This window comes from Pelmatolapia mariae, linkage group LG1, assembly GCF_036321145.2.
Source record: "Pelmatolapia mariae isolate MD_Pm_ZW linkage group LG1, Pm_UMD_F_2, whole genome shotgun sequence".
Taxonomy (NCBI): Eukaryota; Metazoa; Chordata; class Actinopteri; order Cichliformes; family Cichlidae; genus Pelmatolapia; species Pelmatolapia mariae.
This window is the reverse complement of record NC_086227.1, coordinates 30,455,316-30,476,496: the sequence shown is the minus strand read 5'-3', so window position 1 is coordinate 30,476,496 and position 21,181 is coordinate 30,455,316. Positions and strand designations below refer to the sequence as shown.

Sequence of the window (21,181 nt, the reverse complement as noted above, 5' to 3'; positions counted from 1 at the left end):
CAGAGAGAAAATGTTCATCCTCTTACTTCTATCAGCATTCACATCATCATCAAACGCTACCGATTTGGTTTCATTGGTGGCCATATATGCCCATGCCGTAGAGTTGCTTCCACTATGTATGATAGTTCTATTAAACATGGCAGTAGCTGTTCCTTTTCTCCTTCATACTTTCTGCTTCCTGTTGTTTTGGTATAACCCTACTTTGTTATAGACCCTCTGCATTTCAATTCAAAAATACATACCTCCAACAAAGTGCTCTTGACTTGGCTAGGTGTTTTGAATGGATTTTTCTAAACAAAAGAAAGAATCTGCAGTCATATTCAATCGTTGTCTTTTGTGGCCTTTTTGTATCAGTGAGCTGACCAGTGCATTCGTTGTTTTTAAGAATGTACCAAAGTGATGATTCGGCCAGTCACTTTTTGTTCTCTCTCAGATTTGTTTTCATTTTTTAGGCTAATGATGACATCCTTCACTTGCATTAACATCTCTTTGTGCTTCATATTAAGAAAGCCAGTGAAAAGCTACCAAATGCAAGTTCAGCACTTGGACTCAACCTCAAAACCTTTATTTGCTTGATTTCTCATGAAATAAGGAGGGAATTGGTCTCACATGCCAGTCAACTGCCCAAATAATTTTCGTTAAATCCCTTGAGGTAAAGCTCAATGCCTGCACCTCAAACACATCTTGATTGTTTGATTTAAATGTACTGTTGTGGGTGTACAGAGGCAAAATTTAATAAACCTTGTCACTGACCAATGATTTATGGACCTAACTGTATAATATAAGTGGCTACAGCTTGTTGACCTGCCACCATATAGCTAAAAAAAATAATATTGCTACCAAAGAAACAAGTTTCAGCTCTTGTTTCTCTTAGTGTTTTAAACCTATTTGCTCTTGTTTTTTTGTATTTTTGTAGCATAGCTTTTCTACTATTCCATTATCAACCAGCCAGATACGCTGCTTTGGTACAGATAGTTGTCACTAGTGATTATCTCCTACACATTCTCACCATCTTCAGAGACAGTGATTGTTTTATAGCTAATTAAAAATTTAGACAAGACAACATTGTAACCTGATTATTGCACTGACACTCAGGGACTGAATCGTGAAGATGGCCTTGTGAAGAAATGAAGCCCCCCACCCCACCCCAAAAAAAGGGGGAAAAAAAAAGAAAAAAGAAATCAATAGTCCACTCTGCCTCCAACATCTTAATGCCACTCTCAGAGGAGAGGGATGTGCGGAAGTGATGGACTCTCTGTCAGTTACTAGACATCAGAGGAGTTTTTAATTGAGGCCCCAGCGGGGCAGACAGGGAGACAGGAAATGCTGAGAAGAACGTTAGCCTGGCTCGTATTAGATGACATGGGAAGGCCGTTTGTGAGACAGTGTTCACACACTTTTGTTCCTCTGCCATGCTAAGGCTGCACACTATATTACAATTTTTATTATAGTACAGCAATGTGCAAAAGTCTTGAGCCCCCTCTCATTTCTTGCTCTCAAGGGCACTAGCTGCTTTTTCACTGATTTTTAGTCCAGTCCTTGAACTTGACCATTTTCAAAGGAATTTGTTTTTGTTTGTTTGTTAAAGGACTTAATGATCCATAGGGTAATTGTTCAAGCATACAAAATGCACCTAACTTAACACTGTTATGTTTACACGTAACGGATAACAAACTTATTTTGAATTATATTTCTAGGTACTTTGTTACTGGGAGCATGTCGAAAAAACACATTTGTTCCCATTTTCATAGTCAACTCTACCAAATGCCAAAGATAACTCAGTTTGATAGACATAAAATAGTATTAATGAGGTAATCCCTTAAGAACTGTTAGCTGGAAACTAGGTAAATCTAGCCATGGACCTGAGAGATGCGGTTAACTTTTCACTTGATCCATCTACTTTTTGCTGAAGCCTCATCCGAAATGGTTTCGGTGGAAAGATTGCTGTCAAGAATCAGTCAGGAGAGAGGCAAAACAGTGAGTGCCTACAGCCATTTGTATAACATGGTGCAGGGGCTGTGACAGTTCAGGGCTGATTTTTGTGTTTGGGATTTTATTAAAATTGATAAAAAGTGCCCTTAAATTTTTGTTCGACTTTGCAATACCATGTGGAAAACATCTAATCGGCGACAACGTCATTTTTCAGTGTGACAGTGATCTCAAACACTCAAACTGCAGTAAAAGTATATCTGGACAGAAAAACACACAATGGAGCACTGTCATAGATTGTCCTCCCCAGAACCTGAACCTCAACATTATTGAAGCAGCTGTGGTCTCTGTGCAAACATCTTGGCTCAAGATGTTTGCACAGAACTGTGTACCTTTTTAATAGTTCATGTTTTTAATTGAATAGGTTTCAAATGCAGGGTAGACAATGTGCACAGAATTGTTTGTATCAATTTATTAGCTAAAGTTTAACTTATCATCACATTAAACGTTGTTCTAGTTTACAGTAGTTGTGGAGGTTAGCTCCATGCTGGTTAAAATTAAGAGCTCATCGCATCCTGTAGCCAGTAGAGTGTGTGCGTGTGTTTATATCCATGCAGTGTGCTTCACAAAACCTCTGGTTTGGGATTTCATTTTGGGTAAAAGGCTTGCAAGTGTGTTTCATGTACCATGAATCCTGTTTTTTCACCATGTCCTTCCATGGCTGACTTGTCTTATCATTAGGACAGGGACTCGGTCAGCAGTGTCTTGTGCCTTGTGGTTTTTCTTTTTACACCAGTGCAAGGGTTGTTCATGTCACAGCTGGGTCACATTCTCAAACATCCCACACACTTACTGACATGCTACCTCATGGTTTGCATCTCTCTATTAAGCCGTCTGAATCCGTTTCTTCACCCACCATTTTCTTTGCATGCAAATGGTCATTTGTTTTATTGTAAAATGCAAGTGTATGCTTACTGGTTAACATCCAGTAAGCCATTTAAGATGCTCACTGTGCTCTTTGATGTGACATTTAAATTCCATTCTGGACCAGAACAAATAAGTGTATCCAAATCCACATCAGATAGTGTCTTTACCGTTCTGAAGTTTATTCTGGTTATACTGCGCACCTCTACCCCAGGCCATTGTTTATATATGCCAGCACAGAGCTATTACACATCCTCGCACCTCTCTGTCTGTAACGTACCCTCTGCATTACTAACACGACAGCCGTGCAGTTGGCTCTGAGCTGTATATTCAGTTAATTAGCCCCTCTACTGGGTATGGGATTACCTTCAGCTGTAAAGATGAGAAAATTCACGCTAACCTTGCCCCTGGCATATATGAGCAAGACTTGAAATCATTTCTTTGTAAATACCTGTGACTTAGTTTCCCCATGCTTTTCCCATCAGACAGTTCAGTAACATTCATTGTACTTTTGGCTGTGTGTACTGTGGTAAAACCCAAAAAAATTCTAACAGTTATGAATCTACCTTTTTCCCCTTTTGTTTATGTTATTGCCATTTTTTAAATGCATGTCATGTTGCTCTGTGCTTAGAGTTGTTTGTTTTTTTTTTTTCTTTTTTTTACTTAAAAACAGAACTGTATAAAGTTAGTCCATCTAACTAAAGACTTAAGTCACCTGCGCAAGCTGAAGTGTTTACTACAGCAATTACAATGTTGCCAAGATGCTGACTAAGTTCATTTTGATTCTTTGGCTAACCTTGTTTCCCACACAACCCACAGACCAACAGTATAAAACATGGATATCGCTTCTGGGTCACAAAAATGAAGCCAGTTCAGCCTAACAATTTTCATTCTGTCTGAAGGCCACCAGATGGCGATAGCTATGGTTGCAAAAAGACTTCTGGCATTATGGAAGTCTTTCAGAAAACAGCTTTCTGCAAACACTTTAGTCCTGAGTTTATGGGTTAGTCAATCTTTCGTGGTCACATTGAATAAAAACGTTAAGCATTTTTAATAAATCTGTCTCACACTATGCTTCAAATTGAATGGTTTTATGCGCACTGGCTAATAAGTTGTCTGCTAAAACCTATTAGCCAATCAGCATGCAGATTTACAGTCAGAGCCCCCTCTTCGTTATCAGGTCCACCTTTTTGCAACTGAGACATTGATACAGAATTGTTTGAGGCTTCAAAACATGACTTCAGAAACCAATGGGTGGGTCATGTTACAGTTGCTATATCCATCTTTTATACTCTGTATTCAGTTCAGTTTTATTTATATAGCACCAAATCACAACAAGTTGCTGCAAGGCACCTTATATTGTAAGGTAAAGACCCTACCTATGTTAATACAGAGAAAACCCCAACAATCAGACAACCCCCCATGAGCAAGCACTTGGTGACAGTAGGAAGGAAAAATTCCCTTTTAACAGGAAGAAATCTCTGGCAGAACCAGGCTGAGGGAGGGGCAGCCATCTGCTGTGGCAAGTAGGGGGCGAGGGGAGGGAGATGAGACAAAAGACACACTGTGGAAATGCAGAGTGGTGTATAAACACAAAGAGAGGGAAAAAAGGTGAATTCATACTATTAATTTAGTTTTTCATTCATACGGCTACACTGTCTTGTTTCATATGCAAAAGCTGCGATCATCGAAATCCATCTCTGGCTTTGACCTGCCAAATGAAACTCAAGTACACTCCATCTCCATGTCTCATTGTAACCTCTCTGTGCTGTGCGACTGTTGAGTGGCAGGGAATATTCACCTGTGGATCAATCAGATTAAAGTCTGACTCATTTTATGAGGGAGGTAACCTTAGCACACCATCTCATCATTCTAAATCCATAGCACTGTATTATAGGCAGACTACCTCCACACTTTGAGCCAACCTTCCACTGGAGAAAGGTCAGAAGCAGCCTGACATGTCTGAGAGATAGCTTACGAGTTGAGAGTAGACTAATACCACAGAGTTCATTGTGATTCAAGCCCAGTCCAGCATTCATGCAGTCACAGCCTCAGTCTCTGCTTGCTTATGAAGCAAAAACTAATTCATCCAGTTGTTTTTTCACCTACTCAGGTCACTTGGTCACTCCCCCGCTTGCCCCCATCGCTTCAACCTTCACTGACTCACTAACTCATCCACCTTGCTCTCCTGCATACTTTCCACTACTTTCTGCACCACCACCAGATGGCTTTTATAGTTCTCCCGCTGAGAAAAAAAGAGGGCTGTTAGAATCTTTATTCCTATAAATGCAGAGCCATTATTTTGTTTTAATGTGCACGTCTGCACATCATACACTCCTGCTTGCCTCAAACCCATAGCGTCAGGGGAAGGGCAATAATGTCAGACAAATTGTGTAAGTAAATGGGCGCTAGGTCGTCCTAGAGATGAGCACATTGCCTCTCTGCATGCCAATATGACAGTGAGGTAGCATCTCACTGAAAAGCTATTTATTGAAATGCAAAAAAGAGCAAAGGCTCCGAGCGAAGATGCTGACAGGACAAAAACCTGTCGCCATCCATCTCAGTTTGCCAAGTTTTCCCTCTACAAGTCAGCTCCTTGTCCTCTCTTGGTGAGGAGAGGTGTTCCTAGAAATATTGCAAGAACAGCTGGTGTGCCTGTGCGGTCACAAGCTTTTCAAGCTGGGGCTGAATGGGGGGTTCTGGGGTTTTGATGGACACCTTCGAGGTTGATAATAAAGGCTCATAATTGAAACTGAAGCTGAAACAAATTCAAAGTCATTCGTTCAATGTAATCCTAATATTCATGCTCATATTTTTCATTCTGGTTAATCCGTGTCCTCTGACACTGAGGCCATCTTTCCATTAGCACAGTTGTTATTGTTTCTGCCAATCTTTTCTTCCGTGGTCAGGTTGTGTTACGCAGGAAGTGCATGAAAAAAGTTGAAATCATCAATGCCTGTGCATCTATTTGCACTTTCTGAGGTAGTGTATATATATCAATCACTTCACTAGTTTACGGTGAGTATGATTTAATTCTGAGCTCCTGTTTTGTCTCATTGAGTTTTATATCTCATTCACTTTACTTTGTCTTCCCGCTCTTACTGTATTGTCAGAATAAATGTCTTTATCTCTACCTTATGACTCATTGTTAGAAAGCTATATAAGCCTGTTTCTAGTACTGGGCTTAGCTGTGCCTCTGTGGTCTCCAGGGCTGTATAGGCCCTCTAGCAGGGCTGGGCTCTGCTGCTGCTCAACCCTTGGGCTAGCCCCTAGTCCAGCTTGCTCTTCTGTGATCAATTCTCCTCTGTAACAGGTGCCCTTTCTCTCTACCTCCATCTTCACAACCAGCCAGGAAAAGGCCAAGTTGTTCATCCTGACAATGAAAGAAAAACCTAATTGACTCTTCCTCTCCTCTTCCTCATCCGTCCAGCTTGTCTACAATGAGCCTTGAGGCTCTTTTTAGCCTGAAGCCATCCTTCCGTCAAGAGACATTATTCTCCTTTGGTCACAGCTTAAGAGGCAAGGTGTCTTCTAGGAAGGTAAAACTGGGGTGACAGTTGGAGAGAAAGCAGCTTTGATCTCGACCGCCTTCACGTTGCAGAAGCAAGATGACAGGCAAGGGAGTCTTAGGAGCACTTTATTCCACCAGAGGTGCTGGAGAGAAAACACTCAGGCTTGTAAAAATGCCTGCATATCTTGGCTCTCACATTTACTGAAGCCCAAACAATACCTAAGCTGGGCCCTTGCAAGTCCTCTATAGTGTCTTCTAGAGACTAAGGGAGCCTCTTTTCTCCCTGGCGTTGCGCCCTATGTTAGAGGCTCCATATGGAGGTGGTATTTTATCATTCTCTTACCTGCCCCCGTTAAATATCTATTTTTATCTTAGTAGGCTCCTGTGGTCTTCTACAGTCCACAAAACGCCTACGGTGATGCACCCCCTTGTATAATAAGTATTACTTCAGGATAAGCCCTGGGTTAGGTGTGGTTGTTATAACATATAAAAATGCTGCAAAAATTGATTGATGGTATAATTGTAGCAACCTTCCATTATGGCGCTTTTTTTTTTTTTTTTTTTTTTTTTTTTTTGGAGAAACTTGATTATGCTCATAAAAAAATCTGCAAGGAAACAACATAGTGTGTTATATCCATGTGCAGCGTAATAGAAAATGACCGCTTTATAGCTTCTGCACCTGCCTTATATTTTACATATATATAGCCTCACACCAACACTTTGAGTGAAGTCACAACATAATCAGTAAGCTATGATATTGCACTGGTGTTACTACTGCCATGTCCTCACAATCTGTTTATCAGTAATGTACACAAAATATGTGATCTCTACATGAGCTGTGGATTATGTCCCTTCCTAGTGGCCACATCACAAGACAGAAATATCTAATAAACGAGTAACCAGAGGCTGCTTGTTTGGAATCACATGCCACAAGCAAGAAAATTCCTCAGAATTCAAATTGAGATTTCTGTTGATCTTCTTTCATATATGAAGTATGCTAAATGTAATTTTTAGAAGACTAAATATTATTTCAGGATAAAATATATTACTGTTACGCAAGACCAAATACATAAATGCTGTAAAGTTTAAATACGTTAAAAGTATCTAGATTGTTACTGTGCTTCAAGTTCTTTATGCGCCAGTATGACAACAAAAAAAAATCTACTCTGTAGATAACATGATTTTATATGTGCCCACAGTGCACATAATATTCATTTCATGTTTACTGGTAACACAACACTTTGTGTTGGCATCAGCAAAGGTGGAAGGATAATAAATACAGACAAGGAACCCTGATGAGAGTTTGGCATTTAGGTCTGTTATTATCATTGTCTGTCTCTATCAAATCAAATCAGCTTAATGTTAGGCACACATTACACTTCCAACAGTGTTGAGTACAAAGTTGGCTTGAAATTTATAATTGATTTTTCTAACAGACAACGTTTTAAGTGTGTATTCTGATTAGTGCTACACATTAACAGCATTGAGAAAATGCCAAGTGTATCAGTTAAGTTTGTCCTCTGTCTGCAGGCTCCAGGTAATGTGACAGTGCAGCCCAGAGCACTCCATCCTTACCCTTGCACAGAGGGAGTAGGGAAAAGGGGGGAAGAGAGGATAGGTAAACAGAGCCATTAGAGACAAATCTATTTCTGAAGAAAACAAAATCACATCATCAAACAAGAGAAAAAGAAAAATATGATCCTGCAGCCCTTTGGGCCCCAGCTTTGCAATGATAGCCGACTATGGCATTTGTCTTTATCAGCCTGCCTTGAGGGAGGAAAAGCATGGTGGGGAAGGTATGAGAATAAAAAGAGAATGAGAGACCATGGAAACAAAGAGCACTGCACCTTCTTTACTCGCCACAAAAAGCTAGACACATTTGTTACCTTTTTTTGCAATCACGACACGTGAACAGCTCTTGTACGATTAGTTCTTTCATACATGTGTTCGTTCCTGGTACGAAGTGGCTTTCGGATGGTCATTCTTTAAATATAGCAGAGCGAAGGGCTCAGTGGACAGCGGTCCACAGCATCATCACTCATGGCTAGCCTTGGGAGGCTTACACAGCTTCATCATAATGACAAGATTGACTTTCTCAGATTTTATCCTTTCTCTGACATTTCGTTCTTTATTCTGCTCTGCAGTTGCAGCACCAAGGAGTCTTTATAATGCCTTTTGTATTGAGAGACACTCTTGAAATGGATATAAACAGCTAAACAGGCCATGGCAACCTTAAAATTACAGTATAATCTTAACATACGTTTTTGTACGCAATTCTGCTCTCTTAATTTAGAGTGATATCAAAGCATGAATCTTCGTCGAGCAGAAATAACAAAGCAAGGTGTAAGTGAAACAGTGCACCGTGTTAGATGCTAACATCAGCATGCTAATATGTTCACAGTGAAGGTGAATAGTCATTTTGCAGGGTTTTTTTTGTCAATAAACAAATGTTGTACAAACTGAGAATTTGATGTGAGCGTGGCATTCACAAAAGAGTTAAAGGATGAATATGTGTACAGACTTAAAGAAATCCCTCCAGTTATTGTTGTAAAACGTCAACTGGCCTCTTTCCTGAAGTCATTAGGAGTCATTTTTGTACAATAAATGCCACACCACTTCATCTAATATTATGGTAAGCCAGCGAACTGACCAAATAATGTTGCCATATCAAATGAATCAATTTTTTAATATCAAGTACACTTGTTTTGCAGGATAATGTTTTTTTGTTTTGTTTTGTTTTGTTTTGGTGTTTACTTTTTTAATGGATTTCCTTCGGAGATTAAATGCCGGTATTAGCCTTCCATCTTGGCTGGTTTATATTTTAGCTTGCCTGTCTTCATTTCTGATGCCAAGTCTTTACACATGCTTCATCATTGCGTTTGTCCAATCCCAGTCATTTTTCAGCATTTGTTTTCTTTCTTTCTTTTTTTTTTTAGCCCAGAGTGGGCATTCTCTGAAGGAGGCTTGTTTGTGCTACAGCCAGGCTCGCAGCTATTTAGTGGCTCTGCTGTTTCCTTCTCCCTCTGTTCAGTTTGAATACCCCAGGGAAATTTGGCTGTGTCTGATATCTTTTTTTTGTCCCGTTGACCGGTTTTTTATTTGTCCTCATCAGTTTCCAGTTAGCCAGGATACTGTCACTAATTTTGATGGATAATTTCTGAAAAGTGATGTGAAGTGAGAGCATTTTATGGTTAGAAACCTGTATTTAACGTATGGGCATATGTATAGCAAAAAAAACAAAACAAACATGAACTAAATTTTGGCAACTACAATTGACAATCTTCTGGCTTGTTGTACATCTCAAAACTCAGAACTAGTCATTGACTGGATACATCAGGAAGTTATAGAGTATTAAAATCATCAAAACTTGTCACATCTGACCAATGTGTAGCAGAAGGTAGGGAGTGGGATAGTTAGTGCCAGCAACCTCTGAAAGCTGTGCCAGTGCTGTTTGAAATGACACAGTCTTGTGTGACTGGTAAACTATCTGCCATCTGGACTCAATTGAAAGGCTCAAGTGTCTTAATTGGACAGTAGTAAAGAAGCTCTTACTGTTCACATCAAGCAAATTTTCCCACTAATATCTATTTTCTCTGACAGTCCCAGTGTTTCTGAAAGTCAAACCTAATATGGAGTCAATGTGACAGTGTTGATGATGATGGCAATAATCATCATCTGTGTCATCGTGTTTTGCTTTAGTACTTCTGCAGGCTTGGTAATTCGGATTCTTTATGGCAAGGAACTCTAACAGCAAAATTGTCAAATAGCACGATAATGGTGATGGATACAGCAGTGACAGTTGCACTCTTATTTTAGCACTGCAAGAGTGAATAATGAGGCTCTTTCTCCCTCTGCCCTTTCTGCTTCAGGTCAGAACATTGCGTTCCCTCCGGTGGCTCTGTGGGTAACTGTTGGCCTGGCTGTATGTCTGCTGGTGCTGCTCATTGCCCTGGCTGCTGTCTGCCGCAGGAAGATCAAGGAGAGCTGCGAGGAGGCCAAGAGAGAAGGTGGGGGAAATGGAGAGGTGGCTGTGCACATGCAACACCAGTGTATATTCTCACATTTCATGGGTGATGACCTCTTGAAATTCTGTGTTGAGTCCTCAAGGTTGGATAAAAGAATGTTTTAGGGCTGCCTTGCTTTCATTAGGAAATATGAAATATTAATCTCAGAGCAGTGGCAGCTTTTATCCCCCACAAAAAATAAAATAAAGTCATGATATTATGTCCTCTATTTTGATATTTTAGTTTTTGGACTATGTTTGCCTACTACATACATAATCCAAGGGCTTACTGAATAATGGATGTTAACCAGTGGTGCTCTCAAGCATTTTCAAGCCTTCTCAGGGCCTTCATTAAAATGTTGGATGATTCATTAAACTCTTCACATATTGGCCCAGTGGATGATGCAGTACTCCAATGTGTCGCCTAGATCACGTGGGAGGCACAATGAGAGTGAGAGAGATAGAGGAGAAAGCACAGATGAGATGTTAACTGCTCAAGGAACTGTGAGAATCCAGAGGGAGTTCTGGTTAATGCATATAGGCAGGATCTCGGATGGTGGGACACATATCTTCAGCTGAGAGGAACATCATTACTAGGCTCTGGTAATTAGCGTTGCGGAATAGCCAAGGATCGCCGCAAGTGCACAGAGAAAAAGTTTTGAAATGAGATAGATAGTGCAAAGCCACCAGCTCTGCTGTAATGAGATCTGCTCAGAGTGGAGGAGACATTTAAATAAAGGTCAGCCAGTGTCTGCACCAAGGCCCAGAGGTTTAAAATAAATATGGAAGTGACACAGACTCAGAGGAAAGAGTAAATAGCTCCATGGAACATATGAAATCAAATGAAATGGAAAGAGAAAAATATAATGCAGTTCCTCCCACGGGCAAAGGCCTCCTAGGGGTTGTGGGACCCCTTTCTTCAGTGGGCTGGAAGATGATCTGCTTGTCTCGCCTGCAGCCTTACCACTGAAGGCAGGATTGATTATGTGGTCATCCACTGCCTACCTTATTAAAATGTATTTTTCCGAGCACCGATCTGAAAAGTGGGAATGCTGACTTATTCACATATCATGCAACGTTTTATACTCCTGATAAAGTGATACTCTGTGAATACAGATGTTGAGTGGCTTAAAATAGGATTGGTACGCATATATCCAGAGCTGTGGGGAGAATAGGAAGCAGGGATATGCAACTTAATTGTGGTTGTCTTATCTTTTAATGGTATTCCCGGATATGGTCAGATTGAAGTTGACACTCCTTTTCACTGTGTCTGGGTATCGAGGGTGGAAGGGTCAGTAAAAGTGGAGAAGTGAGCAAGTCATTTTTCTTCCCTGTCATAATGTATGTGGGGCACTAGAATATGTATCATAACAGAGCTGAGCTGCTTGTGGTATTGCAGCTGGAAGTGAAAGCTCCCTTCCAGAGGCAGAGTTGCCTCAACGCCAGCACGGCTCGGCCCTCTCCCATATTGTATTTTTCATTCATACTTCTCTTTGGCCTCTTTACATAATTACAATGACTATGTGTCTGAGATATGCTAGCAGGGGCCACTGATCCATTTCTCTAAAGCATAATTTACATTCACATAAGCGTGTGATTTAATCAAGCCTACACTTGGGATCATCTGTAAGGGACACGGGACAGAGCTCCCCCGTGTGAGAGATGAAAGTCAGAAGGGAGTCAGTGTTTTCCCTGTGGGGCTGTAGCACAGTGGTACACATGTTTTACTGGGGTTAACGGTTAGGCACAAAAAACAGGAATACCCCATGCCAAAAAGCTTTCAAGCTTTTGAAATAACAAAATTATTTTGTTCCAGGTGTATGTGAAAAGCACATTAAAACGGGCGTTCGTTAAATCTCTTACCAAAATACTAGCAAAATGGTTATTTTTTTTAAATGAGCAAAATAGCTTGATTTTTGTCATCCAGCACTCATTTTCAAAGGGAAATTTAAAACCTTACCAGCACAAAACGCAGCTGCCATTAAGTCTTGTGTGTTTTAATATGCACAAAGGGTTTATAAGAATAAGCCTCTGCTGCTTCTAGGGTCCAAGAATGAATTAATTAAGCCACTAATGAGTGTATTTCTAGTACTATAGGTTTCTAACTGTGGCCTTTCTCTTTTGCTTACATGTGAATCATTCATGATGGCACAGCAGTATTTAAAGAAATTCAGAAGCACAGGGACAGATGGCAGGTTGAAGAGGAACATTAACATTCTACTAGCTTCAATGAACAGCAATCTCTGTCCCCTGACTCTTTCTACTTTTATGTGTTTTCGGACAGCTTTTGCACTTAAGCCATAGCCGCCCTCTTTGTTACCCCCACGCATTTGGAATACTGCCAGTAGGGGTATAAAATTGTAACATTCAGTGTCCAAGGGAGACAGTTTTCACCCCTTCTCTGTGGTTGGCCTCGTCTTCACCCTGACGTTAAGGTGGCTTTTAAACGGACCTTACTCTCCTATCAAAGTCTTGTCCCTCAAGGTATTTCGACTGCTTCCATTTTTTAGGACTGGTCAAACTTGGAGGTGCTGAATAAAGACATGAATTTAAACTGGCTCATGTGGTAACATTATGGATTATATTGCTTTTTTAGTTTAAAGTTGCTAAAAATATGTCTGCTGATGGCACTAAACCCTTCCCAAAATCTTCAACTCAACTTTAAGCCCAAACCTGGTCCGACTAACGAAAATATGTGATAATATATGACACATGTGTCAATGAGTGTAATACGTTTCCAAATACATCATAACGCAGTGGAGGATAAACTAAGAAATATGGTGTGGGAAGACTTAGATACAGGCTGTTTGAATCTGGAAACTCAACACGTTCTGCTGCTGTAATAATACGGATTTTGCTTAATTTCCCTAGAGGATTATAGTCCCTGCTGTCAGAGTCCAGGAAGATCAGGCAAATGTGCTGGAATATAAACATCTGAATTGTGTTTCCTTGACATTTAGTTTTGTTCAACCAGCAGTTTAATCTCATGTATCGCACGCTAAAGAGTGGATCTGGAGTCTGATTGCAGTGAGAATGGTGTCACAGAATGCATATCTGGTGCTCGGATGCTCTGTCCCAGGCTATTTTTAGCCTGTGTGTGTGTGTGTGTGTGTGTGTGTGTGTGTGTGTACACGTATGCCACATGTGTAGAAAGTGTGACAGTCATCACTGGGCTCCCTAACTCCGTTGACAGTGGTTTTCAGAGAGCCCACAGCTAAAGCCTAATGTGATTACTGTCTTTGTGAGAGAGCTGGATAGGAGGTTAAGGGGTAGATATGACTCTTTGTGTGTGTGTCTGTGTGCGCGCTTGCGTGTGATGTAGTGGGGGTACTATTGTTTGGAGCGTCATCGTCATATAGCTCTGTCATCACAGCCTGTCCTTTGAGCTGGGAAGGATCAGCTCACCACAGGCTTATGATGAAGTGACTACATTGTGTGCCTGCCTTTGTACTGTTGCTTCCACTGATAATGGCTCCTCTGTCTTCCCACAGCTGAAGAAGCCAAGGTGCTGGAAGAAGAAGAGGAGTCAAAGACAGGTCAGCCAAATACACACCTGGTCAAGTTTCAGCTTTTCAAATGGTCAGAGAAGAGATGTGGTTGAAAATAGCTTTTTTAAAGCTTGGCATCTTTTAGCTTGTATCAAAATGTTTAAATATGTTTAAATACTTTAAATGTAATCATGCATGCATGCATGAAAACACTGTCAGTACCAGGCAAGGTAACAAAAAAAAAATAATTAGTTCTGTATTAATTGGATTAGTCAACCCAGCCAAGCTGGTAAACAAGGCAATCAATTCTTTACAAATGCAACACTTTGGATATGTGGTTTGATCTAGAAGTGTATGTTTTCCTGACATATGGGTTTCTTTACTTACAGTGCAGGGCTTTCAAGTTGCAAAAATATTAAATAATGCAAAAATCCCCCACAGTTTAGTCTAGCTTCTTTAACAAGAAGTGCAGGTGTCAGGTTTGTAGGGACTCAACAGAACAAGTAGCTGAATGTTAAGTTTGTTTACTGAAGTGTGAGTGAGCGCTGATGAAGCATGAGTGCGTGTGAGAAACGAGACCAGCTCCAAGCATCAAATCCATTCAACACAGCGACCCGGTGGCATAACTCTTCCACTGTGTGTGTGTGTGTGTGTGTGTGTGTGTGTGTGTGTGTGTGTGTGTGTGTGTGTGTGTGTGTGTGTGTGTGTAAGTGTGTGTGTGTAAGTGTTTGAGGCAGGGAGAGGGAGATGGGCACACTAATTTAGTGATGCCAACAAGCTGTTTTACATTATACATACCCCCCAAAGCTACAGCTATAAAAGTAAAATTTATCTTGTCTGTAAATTTAATGGTAACAAGTTCCGCAAGTTTCAAGTTTCTCAAAATGCCAACAATAGTGCTGCCGTGTCCTGCATTTAAATTATCCTTTTTATCAAGGCAAATTGATTTTGCAATTGAATCCTGGCTGAAATGTGTTGGGCATATTGTTGTCACTTGAAATAAGTTGCCTTGAATTTTATGATGTCTAGCAAAATAAATACACACTTCTAGCAGTCTCCACGCCACTATTTCTTTAAATGTATCCAATGGGCCAATAGCCTAAAGACGTTTACTTATTATTTAGAATTTTTCATGGAATAGGAGCTGGTCAGAGCTGTACCATCTACACACACACTAGCAGTTCTTTTGGGTAGTACTAAGGCAGAGAAAGATGCATGCTAATATGATAATAACATGCTTGCAATTGAAATGCTAATCAGCTTGCAAGCGGATGTGTCAAAAGAATAAAAAACATAAACTTCTTGCAGTTGTTTAAATAAGCTGCTCTGAGGTCTTCTTTTCCAGTAGAACATCATCTTACACTACCATTTACCAAATAAAAACAGTTACTGTTTACCACTATAGAATCACACACACCTTACTTTCACAAGTCTAGAGAACACATGCATTTGTATGTTTTACGACTTTACCACATTGCGTCATAAAGTAAAAGATTACAAATGTAAAACAGCTGTATAGAAACTTGTTTGGCTGTTGGCTCATTTTCATTGGTAATTATTTGCTGTTGTCATCAGTCACCCAAGACAGGCTCATCAGTGTTGAAGTGATTGCCAGTTTAGCTGATGATCTGACTGAAATGTGAGAGTTTTCAGTCAAAATTTCTGCCCTCAAATCTTCACATAGATTGGCCTCAGCACTACTGCTGGTAGCTATGTTGTTGGAACTGAAGCCAGCAGTAGTCATGCATTTCTCTATTATTGTTTACAGTCCATCACAGGTGGCACAGGCACTTCAGAGCACCCGTGTATTCTGAAACTCATGTCACATTCTTTAGCTGCGAACACCTTTTACTGAAAATGTGAATAGTGTGTTCTTGCACAGCACTGATGCTAATATACTAAAAATGTCACAATGTAGCTGTGTGGATTGTAGTGTGGAGGTGGAGGACTCAAATGCAGAACAAGGCAGAATAGGAAGGGCAAGCTTTATCGAGGTTTATCAAAATTAGAAACATGACACAGAAAAGCAAAACAAAACCAAAAACTGAAGAGCTGGGAGGTACCAGAAAACACGAGGGATAAACGGCAGGACAACGCACACTAACGCAGGAATTATTCTACAAGTTGGGTCGACACATACCACGAAGGCTGCGGTGTAGCGATAAAAGGAGTTTCCAGATACTACATAAATTAGCACATAGATATCCAGCAGAAGCCTAAATTAAGCTTACGGGTTACACAGAAGGGTTAAACAGATGCTATGACGTAGGACACGGGGAGGACTGAGTCCCTATACTATAAAGCCAGTTCAACAAATTCAGGGTATCTTTACATTATCCAAATGTACTTGTGCTAACATTTGCAGTCGGGGTAAGCAGTCACACGAATCTAGCTATTAACTCAATTGACTCGATAATTCAACTTAATTATTTTATTGCTGAGTGCGCTCTCTATGTTACTGTTTATTTCTAGCATGACATCTGCACATTAGAGCTTTGAAACTTTAAACGGGATACATTTAAACATTAAAGATTACTATCCCTAAGTAAGGAAATGTGGAAATCACTTTAATTTAAATACAGATTAAAATAAAATGAATTTCGAACGGGGATTCTTGGCATGTGTCCTGTTTTCTAGTAGGTGCAACTCCAGCAGTTTAAAAGAGATTTAGCAGCAGATTAATATCAAGTAGAACAGAATTTATACATTTTCTAAATCTTCACATTTTATAAACCATTCCTGATATTCACGAATGATGCTCATGAGGGAAATGCAAAAACCTTCTCACCCCGCAGAGGTCCAAGGGATCTTCCAGGAATGGTGACGCTATTTTCTGGAGAACTGATGGGTCAGTAGGCGGTTACCATGGCAATATACCATGGTAACTAAAGGTCAGCATACTAGAATACCAATGAAAATAGGATTCAAAACACAGGATCACAAAATTTAAAATTATTACCTATTAAGTTAAAAACCTAAAACTTATAAAAAGATCAAATCAGAAATTCAAAACTTTAGACAATAGAAATTCTTATGAAAACTCAAATATATTAACTAACAATGCAGGACAGTAAGCACCAATCAAAACTAGAAACAGTGACAAAAATTAGACAATTAAAAAAAAGACTTGTGCATATTTGCAACACTGTCTGTGTCCACAGAATCTTTTCTTTCTTCTTTTTTTGCACTCACTGCTTTCTATACAAATCATGTAAAATTCAGCACTGACAGCAGTGAACATCCAGAGCGGTACGAGAGTCATTTTCTACTATTTCTAGAGACCACTCTGACATGGTTGTTGCTGGGAAGACACTTTTTTATTTTCCTCCTTGTATTGAGGATCTTCACTGTCTTAGTTTAGCATATTAGCATGTTATGTTAATATTTGCTCATTAGCAGTAAATGTAAAGTACAGTTGAAGTTAGAGTCTCAGAAGTGGGAAGAAGTAGTGGCACAAACACTGTAAAACTTCAGACTTGTTTACATGTCGTGTTAATTAGTAAACTTTCGAGATGTACCATCACATTGAGCCAGAGCTGCAGGTTTCTTCAGTATTTATACTTGCCTTTTCTAGTGCGCTAGTGAACGAAAATAAAATACTGTCATGTTTGCCTTTTTTTCCCTTGATTAGAGTGGTGTGATATTTTGCTTAGTATTAATATGACCTTCTGAGTTCAGAATTAATTTTGCCATTAGCAAGCAGAGCAAGTTTCTTCTGGCTGCCTAGCCTCAGTAACTACCCCTCACAGCCCTGAGCAGTTCTCCCTCAAGCGTTAATGTCATTAGAGTTATTCATTTGACTCCTTCTTTATTCTGATTGAATTATTTAGCCTTTCTGTGAACACCCAAGTCTAATACCATGTGATTTTAATAAGCTGAGAGGTGAAGGAGAGTCTTTGAGTGAAGAGGGACAATGGCTTTTATTCTCTACTGCCTCTCTCATGAATGTTTCAGAGATCTGTGCAGCCAGGAGCAGGGTCAGCCATCCCGCAACTAGCGAGACTTAATAGCTCAGCTTTAGCTAAAGGGCCTGGGTAAAGGATAGCAGAGTTGAGAGACTGTAGTATGCATGCATGTATTGCAGTGACAAGAGCACAACTTGAGGCCACCCTTGGTCTTACTGCTTCTCGTCATCGTCTGCACACCTGGTTGATCCAGGTGGACATAGTAGGCGGTGAGCTTGTGAAGTCAAGCTAATGGCTCTGTCTTCAGAGATAGCTCTCTAAGCAATCCAGACAGCCAGCTTTGTTTTGCCATCTGGCTCCAATTGCGCTGACAAAGGCAGAGGTTCTTGCATGAGACAAAGGAGCTGAAATGAGGCCCACTTTAATAAACCCAGGATGATGGGGAGCCACGTTTGTGTGTTATCTTAATGAGCTGTCCAAAGGAAAGCGCGCCTCCCCTTTCAAAGCCAGCCTGATTGGAACAATAACCAGCGATAACTAGAGACCTGGACTCATTCATTTGCAGTGGGATAGAATCCCTTTGTTGCCTTTACAGCAGAGGCAAATAATGTTTAACAAACAGTGGAGCTCAAATTCTGGATGTATTTCTAGGGGCTAAAGCCAGCAGCAACCTTTTCACACACAAACACACAGTCAGACGCAAAGGAACACACCCGCAGCACACAGACAGAAGCAGTGGTTTACACCAGTGCCCATTCACATGCAGATACGTGCAGTGCATACAGTTCTAGCTGTCTTCATCCCTTACCTCCGCTCAGAAATGTGTTCAGTAATCTGAGCATGATGTGCTATTTAGAGAAGGCCGCAGTCATGCAAGTGCAACTCCTCCTGTCAGAACCTGACTTCAGTTTGTGTGCACTACCCTGTCTCCATAAGCCTGGACTCTAAGGAGTCAGGCCTTAGCAACAAGGCCCTGAAAGAGAGTGCCAGTCAGTGACCCAGTTCTTTCACGGACAAAGAATCATTGGAAAATAACAATTTGACATACTCCTTTAAAAGGAATCAGAATTTGGAAAAGGGTTTTATTGACCCCTTTTAACTGAGGCAAGGTTCTGTGAAGGTGTAAGGTTAGGGAATAGCAACTCCTGTAAAGGTGATGACAGAGGGAAGTCCCACCATCTTTTCTCACTCACTCTTCTCTTAGCAACTTTGTGCCAAGACCACCACTGAAAGAAGAATGACAGTTACTGAACTCAGGTTAAAGATTCAATCCCAGCAATTGGTCACCTTAGATATTGTGATAATTTGAAACAGCTGACTGACTAAGGCTACAAGATGGTGACGCCACGCTTTATGGATTACCTTAACGTCTTGTCTATTGAGTAAGCAAGTAGTTTTTAATCAATCTTAATTTGCAATGTAAAAAATTAGATAATCGCAACCAGTAATATTTTTTTGATTGGTTGTTTTTTGGGGCGGATAAAAAAAAAAAATCAGGTGTTCTTATTTGTGTGGATTTTCTTACCCACATGGTTTGATGCTGTTCTCTTGAGCTGCTCTCTGTGATATTAACCGACCAGCAAACTTAGCAAGACACCAACAAGAGGTTTAGTGGAAGGCTAGTTGCAAGAAAATATTGATGTAAACAAAAATAAATATTTTAGGTGCTTTCTGAGATATGGGCTTTTCAATGTTTTATGAGGAAGTAAAAGATCTGCTGGGCCTCACTAGTTTTGCCAGTGTGTGTATTGTGACACAATAATTGTAATGGTCTAAATTAATAAGCCCAAACCAGAACTGCATATTGCGGTGGAGGGGGGCTTTTGGAATTGACTTCTTGGACTACATGGTATTACAAGTCGAAGCCTTATTTAAAAGTTGCACACAGTTTCCTTATAACATAACCCTCTTTGACAGACCTGCAGGCCGCTAACATACCATTTCACATTGCTGCAGTTCAAATTGAGAAGGCCTTGGAAGGTAGCCTCAGGCAGCTCTGCTTGACATGCCCTCCCTTTTCATTGGCACCAGAATCTCCACCACTGAGCTCTCCCAACGGTCACACATTACTGAGTAAAGATATGTAAATAGAACATTCATGTTGCCTTCATTATTAGATGTGGGTCACTGAATGTCTTCAAGAGCGCTAATTAAAAGAGCTCCCTGCACACCACTGCTTAGTAGTTGCGCACAATTATACAAGTACTGCATTCATGTTCTTTGCTGTTTCAGCAACATACAGTAACCTACATGTTTACAGTTGTGTTTTCAGCAAGGGTAAATCCTGAGGCAGCTCTTCAGGGTTAAAGGCCAAGTAACACTGATTCGATGATAATGGAATTATAAACCTCACACCACATGAATCATGTAGTCCTCACATCACATATAATCTTCTAATTATATACAAATGGTTGCATTATTTCCTGTATGCTTACTCATTATTTTATATATTCAGTACATGTAAGTTGAAAAATCAGCATTTACAAAAGTGAATTGCAAGTTGTTTGAGTTTAGAAATTCACCAAGAATGCATTTCACAACAAACAACTTCTGCAGTGTCTTAGAGGTTATCTGTTGGTCTGTAAGGAAAAGGCCACCTGAACATTGTCAGAAGAGTAAGAAGGAACAGGTCCTAAATCATTTGGAATAATGAGCGTTGTCACAGTTAATAAGAGCAGCCAAACCGCTCACTGTTGTGCATCACAAAAACAGATCCCTAGTTCCACGGCTTAGATAAATGTAACAGTACATGTAAGTAAGAGTTTATGTTTTGTGTTTTTTGTGAAAGAATAAGACTGCTTTAGGAGTGACAGCAATCTTCTTCTTTTTTTCTGGGATGAATCCCCCTGTACAAGTGCCATTTACATCCTCCTGCCATACCCACCCACCTTATACCAATCCCTCTTCTGTCATGTAATCTGCGTTCTTCTGACAGCACAGCCAAGACCCAGTGGGAGAGTGCCTATCCATCTCACTACCCCAATCTGCCTCCCCTGTTTGGTTCCACATGAGCACTCAGCTGCTGTGACTAATTAAATAAAGCGCTGTGCCCTCTGCTTCCTGTTAGCCATGGCAAGGTTGGTGCACAAAGATGGAGCAGAGGGGTGCTACTGAAGAAGGGAACAGGATAACAACTACTAAGCTTATGATAATGCTTTGGTCTATAAGACAATGGACAAGAAAGTAACTAAAGTGACCACTGTACAGTTGTCATACAGTTGTTTCATATTTTGTGCAGAATTGTTAACTGTTTCCTTCTCTTACCTTCAGGAATGATATCGCTGAAAAGCTAAGGTCGAGCGAATAAAGGTGAGTATATGTGTCTTTAAGTAGATCTGTTTTTTTATGTGTTGCTCAGTTGTCACACTTTTTTTTTTCTTCTCCTTATCACAATTGTCTGGTAGTCTTACTCAGTAGTAAT

The 21,181-nt window shown here is 40.3% G+C and overlaps 1 protein-coding gene across 1 annotated transcript in view; it reads left to right on the top strand.

Moving 5' to 3' along the window:
• cd276 (CD276 molecule) overlaps positions 1 to 21,181 on the top strand; it is a 67,214-nt gene that overhangs the window by 33,141 nt on the left and 12,892 nt on the right. The window contains exons 5-7 of the mRNA XM_063465142.1: positions 10,234 to 10,371; positions 13,859 to 13,903; positions 21,031 to 21,069. Coding sequence (XP_063321212.1) covers positions 10,234 to 10,371; positions 13,859 to 13,903; positions 21,031 to 21,053 — 206 coding nt within the window. The 3' untranslated portion in view covers positions 21,054 to 21,069. The remainder of the gene's footprint in view (positions 1 to 10,233; positions 10,372 to 13,858; positions 13,904 to 21,030; positions 21,070 to 21,181) is intronic.